The 20224-nt window shown below is 50.6% G+C and overlaps 2 protein-coding genes across 3 annotated transcripts; one reads left to right on the top strand and one right to left on the bottom strand.

The window, feature by feature from the left end:
* Window positions 1–114: 114 nt before the first annotated feature.
* Window positions 115–6091, top strand: LOC124248446 (minor allergen Can f 2). 2 transcript variants are annotated; one of them, XR_006891045.1, is made up of 7 exons: window positions 115–638; window positions 1468–1601; window positions 2448–2521; window positions 2648–2761; window positions 3458–3553; window positions 4271–4807; window positions 4971–6091. XR_006891045.1 is itself a non-coding variant. In XM_046678432.1 (6 exons), exons 1-6 carry the CDS (start codon window positions 474–476, stop codon window positions 4294–4296), a joined length of 609 nt encoding a protein of 202 aa, XP_046534388.1. In that variant the 5' UTR covers window positions 115–473; the 3' UTR covers window positions 4297–6090. The 2 variants fall into 2 exon arrangements, 1 of the variants encoding a protein (XP_046534388.1); XM_046678432.1 differs by having other exon boundaries at window positions 4271–6090.
* A 2440-nt stretch (window positions 6092–8531) lies between these two features.
* GLT6D1 (glycosyltransferase 6 domain containing 1) lies at window positions 8532–19169 on the bottom strand. The gene is made up of 4 exons (XM_046681241.1): window positions 19036–19169; window positions 15706–15768; window positions 9674–9811; window positions 8532–9207 (listed from the first exon to the last, which is right to left on the bottom strand). Exons 1-4 carry the CDS (start codon window positions 19167–19169, stop codon window positions 8532–8534), a joined length of 1011 nt encoding a protein of 336 aa, XP_046537197.1.
* Window positions 19170–20224: the final 1055 nt, after the last annotated feature.

The raw sequence follows: 20224 nt of genomic DNA, 5'->3' as shown, positions 1-20224 counted from the left end.
GGGGGGCTGGGTGTAAGAGATGCTCACAAACAACCCCCCGGGGCTGGTTTCCCACCGTGTGCCAAGCCTGTGCTGAGGGCGTCCCAGCCTTCACTTCCTCCACACCCCCAAGACAGCAGAAGGGACAGGGACGGGAGTGGTGGTCCTTGCCTTTCTGGCTCCACAGATGGATGGACGGACGCCAGGGAGGAGGGAGCTGAGCCCTGTGGGATGAGCAGACTGTGGCCTTTGTGTCCCTCCTCCTGCCACCTCCCACAGCTGCAGGACAGGCGCAGTGTGTGTAATGTGGTAGAGCTGCCCTGACAGCATCAGCCCCGGGCCACCGACGCCCTCACTCCTTCAGACACAGGGCAGGGCGGCAAGGAGGCTGCGTGGAATCTGCGGGAAAGACTCCAGAACTTTCAGGGAGTCCTGGTGGGACAGCTGGGCTGGCCGGGGCAGCCGTTCGCACGAGTGGCCACTGGAGGACACACATGACAAAGGGGCACCAGCTACCCCGCCTCTCTTCCCTCTGGGCCCCTGCAGTCACGGCCCTGGAGAAAAGGCCACTGCTGCTGCTGACCCTCGTCCTGGGCCTGGCCAGTGCCCAGGAGACTCTAGAAGAAGTGCCAGTGCAGCCAGCCTTCGATGCCCAGAAGGTAGCCGCGTGGGTCCGTTACCGGACTCAGCCACGGGACGAGGGCATGGGGCAAGCGTCGCAGGGGGCGGTGCTCCGGGCCAGGCAGGCAGGAGCAGGGGCAGGACATGAAGGGAGAGAGGCTGGGTGAGGGGCCAGGGCGTTTCAGGCCTAGGTGCAGCCTCCCTGGAGGGTCAGCTGGTGCTCGGGCTCCTGCACAGCCCGCCCTGGCCCTGGGCTGCCGGGGGAGGGGGTTAGCTTCCCGGGAGCAGCAGCAGTACAGTTCACAGCAGTCGAGGCAAAGCGCCCAGACCCTGACGGTGGGGCCCAGGCTGGAAGAGGGGTCCTTGGGCACCTGGCTGAGCACTGGCAGGGTTGCCACCACGACGATAGGAAGGGGACGGTCCCGGGGGCAAGGAGGGGCCAGGTCACTCCTGCCCTGTCCTACCCCACCTGCCCATCACCCATCACTGGGGAGTGTGGATGGTGCTGGGCGGGGGCAGCGAGAGCAGCTCCAGGACTCGGGGGCTATTCCAGGGTGCCCCTCACCCTCCCTGGACTGGCAGGGCACAGAGAACCCACTAAGGGCCACGCTTGGACGAGACACAGGAGGTGCGGAAGGAAGGAGGGGTAGATGACGGCAGTCGGAGAGAGGGAAGAATGTTTACAAGAAGGAGGCGGACCACTTGTCCCCCGGCCCGGGGCCCACGGGCACTCGCCAGGACACCCTGGTGGCCTGTGACCTCCCCCAGCAGCACTCAACGCTGGCGCTGGGGCCTGAGAGCCAAGACTGGAGGCTCCGGGTGCCACACAGCCGGGACCCTCACCCACCCTGCCCTGCACTCCTGCAGGTGGAGGGACGCTGGCTGACCGTCCAGCTGGCCTCCAGCCACGCACACCTGGTGTCCCCAGACGACCCCTTGAGGCTCGCTCTCCATTCCATCCGCAGCCGGGACGGGGACCTGGAGCTCATCTTATTCTGGACGTAAGCGTGGCCCTGCGGCTCCTCACAGGGTCCTCGTATTCAGAGGCCTCCCAAGGGACAGTGACCAGTGGTTAGAGCCAGAGGGACACACGGCCCTGAGCTGGGGCTCGAGACCCTGCCTGACAGGGCTCAAGGCTAACTCCGGAGGCCCCAAAGCTTGACAGCGAGGGGCCAGCGGGAGAGGCACACAGCTAGCTGGGGCCTCGGGGCGTGCCCTCCCTGCCTTGGAAGCTGGAGAGGCCTGGGTGGGGCTGTGCTTCCAGCCCTGGTGGTTGGTTAGGAAAATCTACAGTGTGACAAGATGTGCTGAGCTCGGTGACACTCAGGACAGTCCGTGCTGGACATGGAAGAGGGTTCCAGCCACGGCCTTTCTGATGTCCGGCCACAGACACCACTGCAGTGGCCTGTGTGGTCCCAGGGTCTGTCAGCACACAGCGCCATCCCCACCCCCATGAGAAACTGAGGACCCCAGGGCAAGGGACCAAAAGGCTTGGTTTGTGTAGAGCGCCCAGATGACCTGGCCCCCACCCAAGACCTGAAACTCCGAGCCAAGCACGGGCCCCAACCCCTTCCGGGAAGTTTGGCTCCATCCCAGAAACAAGGCAGCCCGGTTCCTCGCTCCTGCCCTCCAGCCCTTCTGGCCACATCCCGGATCCCCATGGGTCTGCCCTCCACCCCTGAGCTGGGTGGCCCTGTCGAGCCCAGGGATCCAAGAGCCTTGAGTGGACACCGAGGACCTCAGCTGGGGACGCCTCCAATGTCCCCCTGGGGCCTGAGCCAGCACCTCGTGGGGGCCAGGAGGCAGGGGACAGAAGTGCACGTGTCAGCTCCTTTCCCTTTTCCCAGAGGAGAGGGGGTGTGCGAAGGCGTAAACGTCACCATCCATCCAACTGGGCTCCAAGGCCAGTACCAAGGCTCCTGTGAGTAGCCCAGCCCTCTCGCCTGGGCCCAGCGCGGGGGTATGAGGGTCGGGGGACTGGGACACTCGAGGCCCGAGGGCTGGGGGAGAGGGGCGTCACCTGTCACCAGCCTGTGGTCTCCCACAGTTGAGGGAGGCGGCAGCATGCACGTCCGCTTCGTCAGCACCGACTACAGCAACCTCATTCTTTACGTCCGCTTCGAGGACGACGATGAGACCACCAGCCTGTGGGCGCTGCTGGGTAGGTAGGGGCTGTCCCCAGTGCTGGCCACACCCCACATCTGTCCAAGGCTGGGGGTCAGTGCCCTCTGCTCTGAGGGTGCGGTACTTCCCCCTCCCCTCAGGTGGGGCATCACACGCTTGACCCGTCTCCCGCCTGCCACATGCTGGGCCTGTCCTGGGAGCCTGGACTCTGGGTGGACAGATGGAAAAGCCCCTCCCTCATCCGCTTCATGGGGGGAGGGCCAATGTGGCTTAGGGCTTCAGAAAGTGGAAGTGTCCCAGGGACCAGGGTGGCCTTGGTGGGCCACACAGTCCTGAAGGCTGGACAGAGGTGAGGGAGGGGCCAGGGGTATCCCGGAGATGGGGACCGACAGAGCCAGAGCCCCAGGGTGCGGGCCACACACCAGGGGCCCAGGCAGCTGAGGTCATCGGGTTGGGGGGGCCTGGTCACTTGGGCAGCAGGCAGCTGCGTGTGAAGTGAGGGCTCTCTGGGGGTCCTCACCCGAGGGGATAGGGCCTGATCCCCCCCTTGGAGGAGCGATGTGCCTGCTCTGCCAAGAGCTGACCCGCTTTCAGAGGAGACGATGCCGCAAGGGGACAGGAGCTGCGGCCACTGCAGCAACCGGGCAGAGGGCCTCGGGGCTGGCAAGGAGCTGGGAGGAAAGTCAGAGCCTCGGAGCTCTCAGCCCCTCGCCACCAGCCCCTCTGATTTCAGCCAGAAGAACGGTCGGGGACCCCGCATGGCTGGGGAAATACCTCGAGTATGTCGCAGAATTCCAGCTGCAAAAAGCCCCTGTCTTCAACCTCGATGGTAAGCGCTGCCCTCGGCATTTCTCCTGGCACCCAGGCGGGCCAGGCCGGGGTCTGGAGCCTCGCTTTCCAGCCTGGAGCCCCCGCAAACAATAACAACCACAAGACCAGAGCAATTGAAACCGTAGCCAGCCTCCACAGGGGCCTGATATGGTCGGGCCTATGCTGGGCGCCGCCCCTGCCAGGTCTCTTGAAGCCTCTGTAATGTGGTGACATGGGCACAGTTGTCGTCTCTATGTCATGGAGGTGGACACTGAGGCTCAGAGAGGTTCAGAAACAAGGCCAAGGTCACAGTCAGGAGGAGGAGCTGGGAGGCACTGGCCTCTCCCCTGTTCCCCTCCCCTGTGCATCATTCAGTCAGTCAACAAGCACATGGGCCAGGCCCAGCTCCGGGATTGGAATGCATGTGGACCAAGACATTCTCCAGCCCGCGTGCACCTTACACGGGACATTGTAGTTCAGTCAATTTGCTAGAGACAAGTGCTTCAGAGGAGGGAGCCAAGCGGGCTGGGAGAGCTGAGGGGTAGGCAGGGTCTTGGGGGTCTTGAGGGTCATCATGAGGGCACGAGGGCCATGGCAGGATGTGAGCTGTCATCGGGGTGCTGGATGGCAGAGGGCAACGTGACCCCAGGGAGAGACGACGGTTGCGTGCTGTGTGACTGACTGACCGATTGCTTGATTGTCTTCCGATCCCCTCCCTGTTCTCTTCCCTCCACAGCCCAGTGCCCCCCACCTGAAGCCTAGGTGGGCCCAGCCCCTGCGTCTTCCTGCTGCCTCCCTTCCCGCCCTGCTGCCCTCGCCGCCCTCTCCCAGCCTTCCCCACAGCTTGCCCAGGGGCATTCTGAACTCCTCTGCCACCCGAAGAAGCCCCTCCAGCCTGGGCCCGGACCCTGCCTCTCTGTGCCCCATTCCCAGCCTCTCCTAGCCTGGCCCACGGGCTTGAGCACACCCTGGATGGCGAGGAGGGGACGGGTGGTCCCCCAAGCTCCCGGCAGCAGTCAGCACAGCGTTACAGTCCAGCAGATGGAGTCACCCTCTGTGTCCTTCAGGGACGGCTGTGAGGGGCCGGGCTGGCACTCCTCTGACCTGCCTTCACCTGCATCCTGCTCTGGGGCGGCTCCAGAGAGGTGCTCTGGGCTCCGTGAGCCAGCACAGCACGTCCCTGCCCAGGTCAGAGGGGCCCTGAGTGGCCGCAGCGCCAGCCCATGCCTCCAGAAGAGCCAGGCGAGCACAGGCCTGTGTACCTGCCCAGCAGGTGAGCTGTGACGGGTCACCGCCCTCTGCTCAGAGCCGAGGTGGGGCTGGGGCCTGGGTGGAAGTTACCAACCGCTGCCCAGGCGGCCACCCACCAGCAGGACAGGCTCTTAGGAAACTGGGTTGGGGCCTTGATACTTATCGTCTGGAAATGTCAGAGACAGGTGTGACCAGGTCCTGCCCAGAATCGTCCTCAGCAAGGGCAAGGCCCCCGGGAGCCCACACCTCAGCGAGGCGACTTCCACTGCTGCCATGGCCAGCCACGCGAGGCCAGCATGATGGAGCGAACCGATTGGCCACCTGCGTGGCTTCCACCTGCAGCGCACGCACAAGCTGGGGGTGAGCAGGTGCTTAGAGCGCAAAAGCTTTCCTGGGAGCCAGCAAACCCAATCAGAAAAACATAGCGGACAATTATGACCACAAAGCACACACTCCTGTAGTCAGCGAGCAGCTGCGGAATTCGCATGGAGAGACTTAAGCACATCTCCTTACTCTGCGACCCTGAAAACTGGCTTGAATAATAAACATGTGAGATCCCTGCAGAATCATCACACTGTCGATACCTAATAATCTTCAAATTAACCTATACATTTCAAACAAGCAATCAATATTCCAACGGGATGTTTTCTCCCAAGTGCAAACTGGAGTCTAAAATCCACAGGAAAGAATAAAAACTTTGAAATCTTTTAGAGAGAAGAGTAACGCAAATCGGTCTACCATTCCACCATAACTGATATGAAAGTACAGGGGTTAAAATTGTGTGGCATTGGCTCAGGGACAGAAAGAAAGGTCAGTGAAACCGGATATAAAGTCAAGAAATGAACACAGGAAGTACAATAACTTCACAGATTACACAGATAATCCATCTTACAAAGTATTGTTTATTCCATAAATCGTATTGGAGGAAATGGCCAAGATATTTGGAGGAAAAAAATAAGGTTAGATCTCTAACTCTGCACATTATCTTAGAATTAATTCCTGATTAATTCTGAGTAAAAAGAAAGCTTGAAAGTTCTATAATATCTATAACATGGGGATGTCAACACCACAGATGTAGATATCGAGGGAGAAGACGGTAATTGTGAAAACCTTGGACTTCGGTCCATCAAAAACATCACCAACAAAATGAAAATACAAAGGACAACCTGAAATTAATGCTTTCAACAATGGTGACCAAGGGTGCACATCACATCCGTGGGTCTATTTACATCACAGCTCATCTGAGGACAGAAGGACACTGTGTCAGAACCACGAGCAAGAGATGCAGACCGGTCATCTGCACACACACCAGTCATGGGCCAATATAGGTCAAAAGAAGATTCCATTTCATAAGTAATACAAGGAAAAGAGATACCATTTTTGCTTATCAAATTGACAAAATGAAAAAAATTTTAAACATCCATTAGCGCCCACCAAGTGGGGAGCATGCTCTTGTGAGGAGAGTGGAAATGGGACGGGCCATTCTGGGGTCACCCGGTTTCACAGCCCTTTTATTTTGTTTATTTATTTTTGAGGAGGATTGGCCCTGAGCTAACATCTGTGCCAATCCTCATCTATTTTGTATGTGAGCCGCTGCCACAGCATGGCTGCTGACGGATGAGTGGCACTAGGTCCATGCCCAGGATCCAAACCCGGGCCGCCAAAGTGGAGCACACCCAACTCAACCACGAGGCCGCCAGGGCTGGCCCCCACAGGCCTTTTAAATAGGCTTGTTCTTGGACCTGTGACCTCCAGACGTGAATGAGTTGACCTGTTTTCCTCCTGCAGAAAGCCAGGAGTTTACAGTGCTTTCACGTTGATCCCACGGCTTTCTTAAAGCAGAATCTTAGGACCCTCTCAGTCCGTCTCCCAGGCGTGTCCACGATTGGCAGGAAAAGTCGTGCCTGTCCGTCTGAGCTCAGCACCTGAGCGCTGCTCGCTCCCACTCCCCGGGGCTGACCCGAGATAACTGAGACCAGCAGCTGCAGACGCAGGGCCTGTGGCTAGTGCCGTGCCTGTCTTCTCTGTTTGGAAACGAACATAGATTGTTTTGATTGAGCTGCTCTGTCCGTTCTGTCCCGTGAAGTGCTTGTCAACACTCCTCACTGTGTTAGCGCGTGAACGGCCGTGACTTGGGGCTGCGTCCTGCCTTGGTTGCCGGGGCTGCCAAGACGGAGTATGGCAGGCGGGCGGCGGAAACCGCAGAAGTTTACTTCCCGCAGCTCTGGGGGCTGGACATCCAGGGTCAAGGGGTGAGGTCAAGGTGCTTGTTCCTCCTGAGGCCCCTCTCCTGGGCGTGTGGACACCGTCTCCTCCCTGTGTCCTCCGTGGTCGTCCCTCTGTGCACGTCTGTGTCCTGATCTCCTCCCCCATAAGATCACCAGGCCTATTGGATCAGGGCCCACTCTACTGACCTCATTTTATCTTAATCACCTCTCTAAAGGCCCTGTCTCCAAATACAGACACATTCTGGGGTCCTAGGGGTCAGGACTCCAACATATGCATCAGGGAGTGGGGGAGGACACACAATTCAGGCCATAACACTTAGTAACCCTGATTTTACTCCCACAGAAGAAGGTTAAGAAGAGAGCCTTATTGGGGCTGGCCAGGTTGCATAGTGGTTAGGTTCGTGTGCTCTGCTTCAGCCGCCCACGGTCCACAGGTTCAGATCTCAGGCACAGACCTGCATGCCACTCAACAAGCTGTGCTGTGGCAGCATTCCACATACAAAATAGAGGAAGATTGGCACAGATGTCAGCTCAGGGCCAATCTTCCTCAAGCTAAAAGAGAAAGATTGGCAACAGATGGTAGCTCAGGGCCAATCTTCCTCATGAAAAAAAAAGAAGAAGAGAGTCTTATTGTGGCTTCAGACCCTCCACCCAATACGGACTCTGGGTCCCTTCACTGTCATGAACCAATGGTCCTGAGCTCTGGCTCCACAGCTACAGAAAGCCTCCTGCAGGGGATGGCCCCTCTCCTGAACCTCAGTGGAGGGCGCTCCTGGCTACCCATGTCTTCCTTGTGCTCTGAGCACTTTGGAACTTGCAAAAGAAAGGCCATGAGCGGCCTCATCTCCCTGCTACACCTCAGGCTTCTTGAGGACGTGATTCTGATTTTCACTATTTTCTCCCCTCACTGCATCTGCAGACTGCCTCCACTGCAGAGCTCAGGGCATATCTTTTTAAAACAAATAAATCAAATGCCCATAGCTTTAAAAAAATGAACTTGACATCCCTCTTTGTAACAATAGAGGAAAGATAAGCATTTGGCAGAACGCCTCTAGTTCACCCACGACCGACCACGTACGGGACAGACTGAGGCTGTCCCAGGGGTCAGGTGCAGCCACATACGCCGAGGACCACCCTCCACCCTTCAGGAGTGGGCTGAGGAATGTTTCGATTTTCCTGTCCATTTAATCCTTGGCCCTCTGGTGTATATAGATATATATTTTGTTTTTTTCTGAACTAGAGTCTTTCTCCATTTAAAAAAGTTCTAATTCTTGCCTCCAAAATTATCTCCGAGTCATCTACAATATACAGATATTAACACCACTGTGTATTAAACATTAATAACCATCCTTCTACTCTTTATCTGGCATTGGCCAAATTGGAGGGTTCAAAACGGCACAGAGAAAAAATTCTTTTGGACGGGTGTGAATTTTTATGTCTCTGTAGAAACCGGAAAGGGTTCAGACGCCCTGTGTCCGAGGGAATTGCTGCGGCCGGCCTGTGGGCGCGTCGGGCGCGTTAGGGCCACGGTCTCCTCTTGGGGTGCTGGGCCACCTTGACGAACTGAACCTGCGGGGGCGGGTAGAATGTCACGTCCCAGTTGTATTCCGGCGACAACAGCTTGGTGGGCTTATTCAGGAAGAAATATTTGTTCAGATGGTTTTCGTAGCTGCTGTTCAGCCCATTTTGCTTGTCCTGAAGCACCCCTTTCAGATACTCTTCGATGAGGTTTAAAACCTGCTGGGGTGTGCCCCCAACGAAGGCGCTATCGTAATAGAAATCCCCCTTCCCATACGGGATGTAAGCCGCTGACCGGCGCCTCCTCTCATAAGGGAAATCCTTGGTGCTTTTAAAGTACCACCAGGCGTGGAGCTGAGCGACGGACGCGCCCAGGGTCTCCACGCCGACGTCACTCTGGAAGATCTGGTTGGTGGCCATACTGAAGAGGAAGTCGACCTCGCCCTGGATGTGCTGGACGATGTGCTCGCCCAGGTTCCTCATGCGCAGAAGGTCGAAGTCCTGCCACCAGATCTCTTCTTGCAAAGTGAACACTTGGAACGTCTGAAGAGGCCCCGGGTCCACGTCGGGCATCTTGTCTAAGTCATCCACGGTGATATAGAAGACAACCCGATAGCCAGTCATGAAGTGCTTCTTCGCTGACTCTAAGAACCGCTCCAGGTACTGATCTGCAATCCTGCAAAAAACACACGCACGCACGCACCAAGGAAGATGCTCATTTCCCAAACGTTCCCGGAGAACACGCGCCATCAGACGCGGCATCTGCTGCGTGAGTCGCTGATGCCACAGAACTCCCGACAGGTAAGCGGGGGGAGGTTAGGTCCATGGTTTCAACTGCACTGGTCAGTGAAAGACGACATCGTGAACTGGGGGGCCGGGGGGAGCAGGGCTGAGAAAAGCCTTAAAGTTTTGGAACAACTGTTGGAAAGGGAGAAAGAGCACTAAATGCGTACTAGTAAAGCGATAGCCCAGGGTGTTGGTGACCCAGCTGTGGAAGGAGAAATGACCTGTCACATTTGCTGTACAGGACAGCCAGAGGCAGTGGCTGCAGTCACTGTGAGCAGCCCTTTGGAGACCAAAGGTCTACAGCTGCTCATCGCACTTTTCCAAGATAAAAAAGGACAAAGGCTAGTGGTCCCTACCTGCTGATGGCAAAGACAGCCAAGCCCATTGTGAGGTTCCGATTTCTGTAGTGCTTTCCTAGGACCCGTCTATTGAAGGTGCCTTCCCATATAACTGGAGCCAGCCAGTCCGTGGTCGTTATGACATCAGGGCGTCTTCTGTGAACAAAAAGGAAGCAAGTGACGCAGGGGCCGCCTTTGCTGTGACAGCAGCTGAGGCTGCCCAAGCGACAAGGCCGAAGCTCACAGGGCGCCCTCCCGAGTGCTGGGCGGGGGTTCCAGTGCATTGCCGCTCGTTTCATCCTTGCTGTGCCCTCTGCAGGGAGCGCCTCTAGCATCCCTGTTCTTCACATGGGAAACAGACGCTCAGACTGGTCGAGTGAGCTGCCCAGCGCCACAGAGTCAACATGTGTGAGTCAGGAGGTGAGGTCCAGCCCGTTTCTGCTCTCGTCCTCACACCACCCACCTTTTGAGCCCAGGAGGTTCCTGCTCTGAGGTCTGACTGCAGCTTAGACGTGAGCGCCCAGAATCAGAACATCCTCTGACTGCCGTCTGAAGCCAATGCTGTGGGCAGCACCGCTGCTCCCTCACGCCCGGGCTCGCCTGCCTCCTTCTCCCTCTGCTTCTCCTTTCCCTGAAAGATCTGGAAGAGTCTTTCGTTTTTTTGCCTTCTCCCTCATGCTTTAAGTGCATCAGTGCAATCCAGCAGAAAATGGAGCAAGACATTAGATTTGCTTCCAATAACAACAAAATGACAACAGGATTTATTTATATTAAGATATGCAAAGCTGGTTCAACATTTGAAAATCGTTCAATGAACCTACTGTAGCAAGCGAAGGACAATCAACTGACACAGAAAAAAAAGCCTTATACGAAGTCCAACACCCATTCAGGACAAAAAAGAAAAACTCAGAAACATAGGAACAGAGGGGAATGACCTGAACTTGATAAAGGGCATCTACAAAACTCCTAGAGCTAACGTCGAACTCAACCGCGAAAGACTGAAGCCTTTCTCCCCACGATGGGAACAAGGCGAGGACGGCCGCTCTCCCCAACTCTTACTCAACAGAGTGATGGAGTCCCAGCCACCACAACAAGGTGAGGAAAGAAGATGAAGCGTCAGATTGGAAAGGAAAAAGCAATATTGTTCCTATCTGTAGATAAACTGATTGTCTACATAGAAGATCAGCATATACAAAAAATCAATCTCATTTCGATACACTAACAATGAACATGCAGACACTAAATTTAAGAGCATGATGCTAGTTACACTTGCTCCCGAGAAAACAAACTGCTTGGACACACCTCTGTGCCCACTGGCAGTCCGTCTCTGTTCCCCCCGCCCCTGAAACCCCTGGCAGCAACTAATCCACTTTCTGTCCCTGTACATCTGCCTCACCTGGAAATGTCATACAAATGGAATTAAATCCTGTGTGGTCTTTGGTGTCTGGCTGCTTTCACTTAGCACGTTTTCAAGGGTTATCTGTGTTGTAGCATGAACCAGTGCTTCATTCTTTTTATGGCCGAATAACATTCCATTGTATGGACATTGTTTATCCGTTCATCATTGATGGACATTTCAGTTGCCTACATTTTCAGCTGTTATTAATAATGCTTCTGTGGACATTTATATATACAGTTTCTCTGTGAGCATATGTTGTTAATTCTCTTTGGTATAAACATACAGGTGGGATTTCTGCATCATACTGAAATTCCACGGTTAACTTTTTGAGGAAATGCCAAATTGTTTTCTACAGCCGCTGCACCAGTTTACATTCTCACCAGCAGTTTATGAGAGTTCAAATTTCTCCACATCCTTGGCAACACTTTTTGTGGTCCAGCTCTTTGATTCCAGTAATCCCACAATCCTTCTCCATCCCAGGGTGTGAAGCGGTTTCTCGGTGTGAACTTGATTTGCAGTTCCATGATCACTGGTGACGTCGAGGATCTTCTCATGAGCTTATTAGCCGTTTGTATATGTTCTTCGGAGAAATGTCTCTTTAGATCCTTTGCCCATTTTTTATTAGTATTTTTCATTTTGTTGTTTAATTGTAAGAGTTCTTTATATATTCTGGATGCTAGACCCTTCTCAGACACATGATTTGCAAACATTTTTCCCATTCTGTGGGTTGTCGTTTCACTTTCTTGATAGCATCCTTTGATTCACAGAACTTTTTAATTTTCATGAAGTCCATTTTACCTACTTTTTCTTTTTCTTTTTTTCTGTGTTTTTAGCTTATCAGGTTGAGGAAGTTCCTTTACTAGTTTGTTGCATGTTTATATTACGAAGGGATGTTGGATTTTGTCAAACAATTTTTCTATATGTAGAGAGATGATCATGTGGGTTTAGTTTTTATTCTATTAATATGGCGTCAACTTTGGTTGATTTCATATGTTGAATCAACCTTGCATTCCTGGGATAAATTCCACTAGTTTGTGGTGCATAATCCTATTTATGTATTACTGGGTTTGGTTTTCTAGCATTTTGTTGGACATGTTTGCGTCTCAAGTCACAGGAACCTGGTCGGTATTTCCTGCAACGTCTTTGTCTGGTTTGGGGATCAGGGTAACACTGATCTGCTAGAATGAGCTCTCTTCTAATTTGGGGGAAAGTTTGTGAAAGATTCATATTAATTCTTCTTGAAACATTTGCTTGAATTTGCCAATGAGGTTATCTGATCCTGGGCTTTTCTTCACGGAAAACTTTTTATTACTAATTCAATCCCTTTACTCATTATGGATCTACTCAGATTTTCCCTTTCTTCTTGAGTTTTTCTAGGAATTTGTCCATTTCACCTAGGTCACCTAATTTGTTGGCCTCCAACTGTTCACAGTATCCCCTTATCATCATGATTGTTTCTGAAGGGTGTGAGAACCTTCACTCCTGATAGTAATTTGTCTTCTCGTTTTTCACTTGGTCAATCTAGTCAGAGCTTTGTCAATTTTGTTGCTGTTTTCAAAGAACCAATCTTGGTTTCATTGATTTTCTCTATTTTTCTGTTTCATTCATTTACTCTTTAATTTTTATCACTTTTTCCCTCTGCTTGCTTTTGGTTTAATCTGCTCTTCACTTTCTATTTCCTTAATGTGTAAAGTTAGGATATGAAGTCGAGCTCTTTCTTGTTTTTAATGTAGGCACCCACAGCTATAAGTTTCATTGTGAGCACTGTTCTTGCTGCATACAAGAAGTTTTGGTATATTGTGTTTTTATTTTCAATCACCTCGAAGCATTTTATGGTTTTCCTTGTTGTTTCTTCTTTGACCCATTGGTTACTCAGAGTGTTTTGTTTAATGTCTTCACATCTCTGACTTCCCCAAATTTAGTTTTTTACTGATTTCTAATTTTATTCCATTTTGGAGAGAGAAAAGTTTTGTATGATCCAAATCTTTTTGAATTTATTGAGACTTATTTCATCACATAACAATAAAATGGTCCACCCTGGAGAACGCTCCCCGTGCACATGAGAAGAGTGAGCACTCTTCTGTGCTTGGAGGAATGGCCTACAGAGGCCTCTTGGGTCCGGTCTTCAGTGTTCTTCAAGCTTCCGTTTCCCTGTTGGTTCTCTGTATAGTTGCTCTGTTGTTATTGAAAGTGAGGTGTTGAAGTCTCCCCCTATTTTTGTGGAGCTATTTCTCCTTTTAATTCTGTATGTTGGTGCTTCATGTATTTTAGACTCTCTTGTTGGGTGTATACATGTTTCTCACTGTTACAGCTTCTTGATGGATTAACTCGTTTATCATCATAAGATGTCCTATTTTGCCTGTGGCAGCAATGTTTATCTGTCTGTTCCGTGTGGTGTTAGTGGCCACTCCGGCTCTCTTCTGGTTATTGTTTGCGTTGCACACCTTTTAGTTCAACCTAAATTAGGTTCACGAGTGTCTTTAATCTAAAGTGTGTTTGTAGCCAGCATATTGTTGGATCATTTTTAACCCATTCTAACAGTCTCTGCCTGTTCATTGGAGTGTTTAATCCATTCACAACATGTAACCACACAATGGCTGTCTTGCTATTTGTTTTCTATCCATCTTCTTTCCTTTTCATTCTTTTAGACTTCCACTAATGCCTTCTATGGTGGTAAATAGATATTTTCTAGAGTAACATTTGAATTCACTTCTTCTTTCTTTTGCTGTATATATTTTAGTCATTTTCTAAGTGATTGTCTTGGGAATTATAATTAATAGGTTAATTTGTAAGAATCTAGATCAACTAAGGTCAACTTAATTTCAATAGTATACACAAACTTCACATCCATATAGCTCCATTTCCTCTCCTGTCTTTGAGCTGTTACTAGCATACTAATTACATCTTTATACATATTGTAGCCATCAACACAGATTTATAATGATTGCTTTATGCAGCTGTCTTTTAAATTAGATAGGAGAAGAAGGGAATTACAAACAAAAATATATTTAATCTGTCTTTTATATTCACCCGTGTAGTTACCTTTGCTGGTGTTCTATATCTCTTTCCTTGGATTCAAGTTACTGTCTGGTGCCCTATCATTTCAGCCCGAAGGACTCCCTTTAGTATCTTTCATACAGCACTTCCGCTGGTGATCAATGTTCTCAATTTTTGTTTTTCTCGGAATGTCTGAATTTCTTCTTTTTTTTTAAGGATAGTTTTTCTGGATGTAGAAGTCTTAGTTGACGGTTTTTTTCTTTCAGCATTTTTTACGCTTCATCCCACTGCCTTCTAGCCTCCACGACATCTGATTAAAAATCACCTGTCAATCTTCTTGGATCAATTCTCTCACTGCTTTCAAGATCCCTCTTTGTCTTTGGGTTTGATGGTTGGACTGTGATCTGTGGAGCAGCGGAACTCTGAGTTTATCTCCTCTGGAGCCTGCTGAGCTCCTCCGGTTTCCGATCCTTCCTTCCGCCTGCTCAGGTCTACGGCGAGCTCCTCCAGTGGGCTTCTTATTTCAGACCTGGCACTTTTCAACTCCAGAATTTCTATCTGGTTCTTTTCTTATAATTTCTAGACCTTTATTGATGTCCGCATGCTGATTTGGAGTCTTTGCCCAGTAAGTCCAGTCCCTGGTCTTCTGCAGGGCTAGTTTCTGTTCATTGATTTTTCCTTCTGTACAAACCACCCTGTCCTGTTTGTTAATTATTAGTTGAAAAATAGATAATTTATATAATATAATGTGCCAACTCTGGAAATCAGGTTCTCCCTAACTGAGCAGAGATTTCAGTGGCCAAAACCAACAAAGAATACGCTTTACAAAATTAGTTCAGAAAAGTCATTAAACAAGCAAACACAACAACAAACAGCCAAATAAACCCTGGGGAGGGCGGGAGGATCTGACTGAAGGTCACTGTGGAGCTGGGCAAGCTACAACACCACAAAGCGCACTTTTCTTACTGAGAGTCAGCTGTTTTTCTTGAGCAAATGCTCCCTAGATTGTTGCGAGCATTTGGTTAATTTCCAGACTTCTGAAGAGTTGATTATAACAATTTTTGCAAGTTTTCTCATTGGTTTTATGGAGGAGAAAAATTGGAAGTTATTGCTCTATCATTTTTGGTGATATGCTCAAACACAGTATTTACAGAAATGCAAATTGAAGTGCAATATTTTAATTAACAGTTTGCCAAGAATAAAAGGTTTTATGATACTTTGATTATTAAAGGGAAATTAGCAACCTACATCAAAATTTTAGACATCTGCCTTCTTTGACCTAATGACTCAGTTTGGGGAATTATCCTACAGATAAACTTACTTCCAAGAGCCCCGAACTGTGAGCAATCTCACGCCAGTAGGGCGGGGGTTACGTGAACTGTGGTGATAACCAGGAAGTAGCAGACCGCACGACCCGTGCACAGACCAGGTCCCACTCAGCTGCCGAGCAGCATTTTCAAGCTGCCGCCGGAGATTTTCTTTCACTGAATAAACCAGGAAGGTTAAGCCCAGAAGAACATGTCAGTATTAGCCTTAAAAATTAAAACCCCAACTACTGGACACCTCCCAGGACAGCTGTAACTCGGTTGTTGGAAAACAAACCCATGGCTCCGAGTTGCGTCCTCCGTGAGTGAGCAGATGTTGTCGTTCTCACCTGGGACGAAACCATTCTGAGAGCTGAAGTTCTTCCCCTTGGTTCCTGAGCGTGAAGGGAAAACTGAGTTATTGCGAGTAACCCATCCGTTCAACACGAGTTTCCTGAGCCCCCCTGGCACAGCAGGGGCTGCTGGGCGCTGGTTCTACCCCTGGGAACTCACAGCCCAGCCCCTGCCCTTGGGGAGCCCTCAGCAGAGAAGGTGGCCCTAGGCAGACGCGACAGTCCCAGTGGGAGGTGCTGATGGGAGTGGCGGGGCCCTATAGGAGCTTAAGTGGCACGTTCCACCCAAATTTGGGGCCAGGGGAAGCCACTGGGAGAGGCGATCTCACCTGGGTCTGGAAGGAAACAGGTGGTCAGGAAAGAGATGTAGAGTGAGGACGTGACGGCCAGAGGGAGGAAGGCAAGAAGGAGTGTGTTGTCGGGAGGAAGGATTCAAAAACCAAAACTAACAGCAGATTGGAGAAGGTGGATGCGGACAAAATGCAGGTGAAGTTCACCCACCCGTCACCCCTGAGTGGCTTTGTCAAGTGTTGATGGAAAGGGTTGGAGTGGGAGTCAGGAGTCCACTTCAATTTTCATTTAAACACGAGTCATCTAGAGTTTTATGGTGGTTTTAAGTTAATTAATCAATTAATGGGCTTATTAAGCAACTTCCTTCTGTAACTTTGGGATATTTTGTGAAAAAGAGAAATTACTTTGAGAGGACACCTGTCCTGACAGTGTCAGAGGTGAACTTTGCCTCAGAGACTTCGGTATTAGATTCCCCAGGATCGCCCGTGCTGACTGTCACGAGAACGGGAAGTGACTTTACTAAAAAGTCGCCCTTCCTTAGAAAGTTGGTCTGTGAATCCCTGGGGTCCTAGGAAACCATCAACGAGTAGAAAATGTGGCTGGCTGGAGAGGGGATCCCGAGCCCAAGAAACCATCACTCTCGGAGGAGATGCTGCACCTGCAGCAGAGTCAGCCTGGTCCAGGCCAGCAGGGGCGGGGCCGAGCCAGCGAGGCTCAGAGACGGACGCCCCCGGCTCCGTGTCGTTTACTCCTTCACAGCGGGCCAGGACCACCAGCCCAAACCACAGTCTCACACCTCCCATCGCTTTCAACGTGGGCTGCACAAGCCCGTTTACAGCTTGGTCTACAAACCCCACAAAACTGCGCCCAATGTCTGCTCACCGGGGAGAAACCCAGACGGGGCTGCCCTTCTGGGTGGCTGTCCTGCCCCAGTCTCCAGGTCCGCTGCCCAGTGAAGCCTGTTGTGCAATGCTGCCCCCTCATGTCCTGTCCTGCCTCTTCCTCCATCAACACCAAATGCACACACATATGCACACGTACTACGGACGCACTAATCCACACATAGAGGTGCAGGTGTGTAGACTATTTCTGAACTGACAGGCAAGAAAGCCAACAGAGGTTGCCTCTAGGATGTCAGCCTTTGGTTTTCTGTTCCTCTTGGTTCCGTCACCATTGGAACCCACCCCCGGTTCCTGCCAGCTTTGCTTTCCAGTTTGTAGAATCTTTATTTAACAAAGATTCTTGCTCAACAAGATGCCTCTTCTGTAGGGAGGTTTGCCAGACAGAATCCAGGCACCCATTCGATTTGAGTTTCAGATAAGCAATGAATAACGTTTTAGCGTATGTCCCAAAATATCACATGGGGAATCATGGCTAAAGTGATTTGTTGTTTACTGAAAATTCGTATTTGATTTTATTTGCTAAATTTGTCAGCCCTATCGGTAAAACTTATTCTTTAAACAAAAGAAATCATTTAAAGTTTTGAATTTGAACAAAGACCTATTGCAATCTGAATAACAAAAATTCTAGAATTCAGACGCATTCACTCTCTTTTTAACCAAATCATACTGACACTATTCACAGGTGTGAGGCCACAGCTGAGGGTAACCTGTCATTGTCACCTTCAAAGAGATGATCTTTACACCGTGACCACTGGCCAGGAATCCTTTCCTTAAGGTGAAAGGCACAGGAAGACACACAACACAAAAGACATGATACCCAAGAAGCAGGATTAATGTTTTCTTCTCTGATTTTGCATTTGCGTTTCTTTATTTCTCCTTCTTTTTTAATAGTTTACTTTTAGAGGAATTTTACAGAAAAAAATTGTAAAGATGGAATCCCCGGCACCCAGCCCCCCACCATCAAAAATTTGCATTTGTGCCGTACGTTGTGCAGTTACTGAAGCAACATTGACACACTGTTATTGGCGTGAGTCCGTGCTTCTGTCAGACTTCCTTCGTTCTGCCTCATGTGTTTTTCTTCTCCGGGACCCCATTCAGAACCCACATGATGCTCCATCCTCACGTCTGCTTCGGCTCCTCTTGGCTGTGAGTTTCCGGACTGTATCATGACCTATCTGTGCTGACGCTGACCCTGCCACCTGGCTGAGGTCGTGTTTTCAGGATTCTCCAGTGTAAAGCTGCTCTTTCTCCCCCTTTCCACATGGTCATCTTTATAAGAAATGCTGTGGCCGCCGCGCAGAAGGAGCAGGGGTTATCTCCACCTCCTCGAGGAGAGCATCCCCACCAATTAATTGGAATTCTTATGAATGGGAAATTTGTCTCTTCTCTCTCATTTTTTTTTAAGATTGGCACCCGAGCTAATCTGTTGCCGATCTTCTTTTTCCTTCTTCTTCTCCCCAAAGCCCCCCAGCACATAGTTGTATATTCTAGTTGTGGGTCCTTCCAGTTGTGGCATGTTGGACATGCCTCAGCGTGGCTTCATGAGTGGTGCCATATCTGCGCCCAGGATCCGAACTGGCGAAATCCTGGGCCACCGAAGCAGAGTGGGTGAACTTAACCACTCAGCCATGGGGCTGGCCCCTCTCGCGTTTATTTATTAGTTTATTGAATCATTTATTTAAGTCAGTGTGGACTCATGGATTTGTTTTATAATGTGGGTTATAATCCAATACTACTTTATTTTCTTGCTCAAATTCTTCCGACTTTACCCATTGGGAGCTCTTTCACTTGGCTCCTGCATTCCTTTGACATACTCTCTTCAACACAGAGGGTTTGTTCTTTTTGAGAATTTCCTTATATTCTGGCACTATTAGAGCCTCCAGGCCCATCTTGTATATTTCCCGCCCCAATCCTAGAATCAGCCATTCTACAGTTTGTCTTTTAGAATATTATTAGAAACCAAGGTTTGGGGCTGGGCGTGCTCGCGGCTGCTGGGGGCTCTCAGCCGAGAGAGCGAGGGAACGCACGTGTGCGCACCCACCCGTGCGAGATGGGGATCTAGAAACATGTTCACGTGTGACTCTGCGTTGTATGAAGCTGAACAAGAGTGCAGGTCGACGTCTCCAGCGCTAACCTGTCTCCACGTGGATCCAGAGCTGCCGCCGCCGGGACCCCCTCAGGCAACGACCTGATCAGCTGGGGAGGTGCCGTGTGCAGCTCCCTCAGCTCCACTCCTTCCCCGCATCTCAGGGAGCTGGCTTCAGGCATTTCCGAGACCCTTAGATCCTTTTGTCACATTCAGCATTCCTTCCCAGAGCCTCTCCGCCTCCTAGAGGACTTTTTGGTTTATATGTAACGTTCACTCTTTGCGCTGCAGAATGCTGTGGGTTTGAAAAGCGCAGTGTCCATCATTACAGGATCATACAGCATAGTTCCACCCCCCAAAAGATCCTTCCTGCCTCACCTCTTCACTCCTCCCCAACTCCCCACCTCCCGAAACTTCTGGCAGCCACTGACTTTTTTACCATCTCCATGGCTGTGCTTTTCCAGAATCTTGTACAGTTGGAATCAGACAGTGTGCAACCTTTTCAGACTGGCTTCTTTCACTCAGTCACACGCATTAAGGTTCCTCCATCTCTTTTCATGGCTCGATAGCTCATTTCTTTTTGGTGCCAGTAAGATTCCACTGTCTGGATGGACCACAGTTGGTTTATCTGTCCACCCGCTGAAGGACATCTTGGTTGCTTCCAGTTTTTAGCAATTATGAATAAAGCTGCCACAAACACCTTGTGTGGGTTGTTTGCGGACGTAAGTTTTCAAATCACTTGGATAAATACTCAGGAGCCTGATTGCTGGGTCATTGGAAAGACTATATTTAGCTTTTTAAGAAACTGCCACGCTGTCTTCCGAAGTGACGGTACCATTGTGCATTCCCACCAGCAGCACAGAGAGTTCCTGCGGCTCCACATCCTCGCCAGCATCTGGTGGTGTGAGTGTTCGGGACTTACATCATTCTAATAGGTGTGCGATGGCATCTCATTGTTTTAATTTGCAATTATCTAACAGCATATGATGTTAAGCGTCTTTCCATATGCCTACTTGCTATCTGTACAACTTGCCTCGTGAAACGTCCATTCAGATCTTGCCCTTTATTTTTTTTTTTTTGAGGAAGATTAGCCCTGACCTAACTACTGCCAATCCTCCTCTTTTTGCTGAGGAAGACTGGCCCTGAGCTGACATCCATGCCCATCTTCCTCTACTTTATATGTGGGACACCTACCACAGCATGGCTGCCAAGCGGTGCCATGGCCGCACCCGGGATC

This window comes from Equus quagga, chromosome 1 (assembly GCF_021613505.1).
Source record: "Equus quagga isolate Etosha38 chromosome 1, UCLA_HA_Equagga_1.0, whole genome shotgun sequence".
NCBI lineage: Eukaryota > Metazoa > Chordata > Mammalia > Perissodactyla > Equidae > Equus > Equus quagga.
Note: the sequence above shows the minus strand (reverse complement) of the source record. Positions and strands in the feature narration are given on the sequence as shown.

Coding starts and splice junctions, on each gene's coding strand:
- LOC124248446 (XM_046678432.1), top strand. CDS start 474: ATGACAAAGGGGCACCAGCTACCCCGCCTCTCTTCCCTCTGGGCCCCT. Junction 1,602..2,447: donor GAGCTCATCTTATTCTGGAC/GTAAGCGTGGCC, acceptor CCCTTTTCCCAG/AGGAGAGGGGGTGTGCGAAG. Junction 3,554..4,270: donor CCCTGTCTTCAACCTCGATG/GTAAGCGCTGCC, acceptor TTCCCTCCACAG/CCCAGTGCCCCCCACCTGAA.
- GLT6D1 (XM_046681241.1), bottom strand. CDS start 19,169: ATGCCTGAAGCCAGCTCCCTGAGATGCGGGGAAGGAGTGGAGCTGAGG. Junction 15,769..19,035: donor CTGGATCCACGTGGAGACAG/GTTAGCGCTGGA, acceptor GCAATAACTCAG/TTTTCCCTTCACGCTCAGGA. Junction 9,812..15,705: donor TCAGAATGGTTTCGTCCCAG/GTGAGAACGACA, acceptor TTTTGTTCACAG/AAGACGCCCTGATGTCATAA.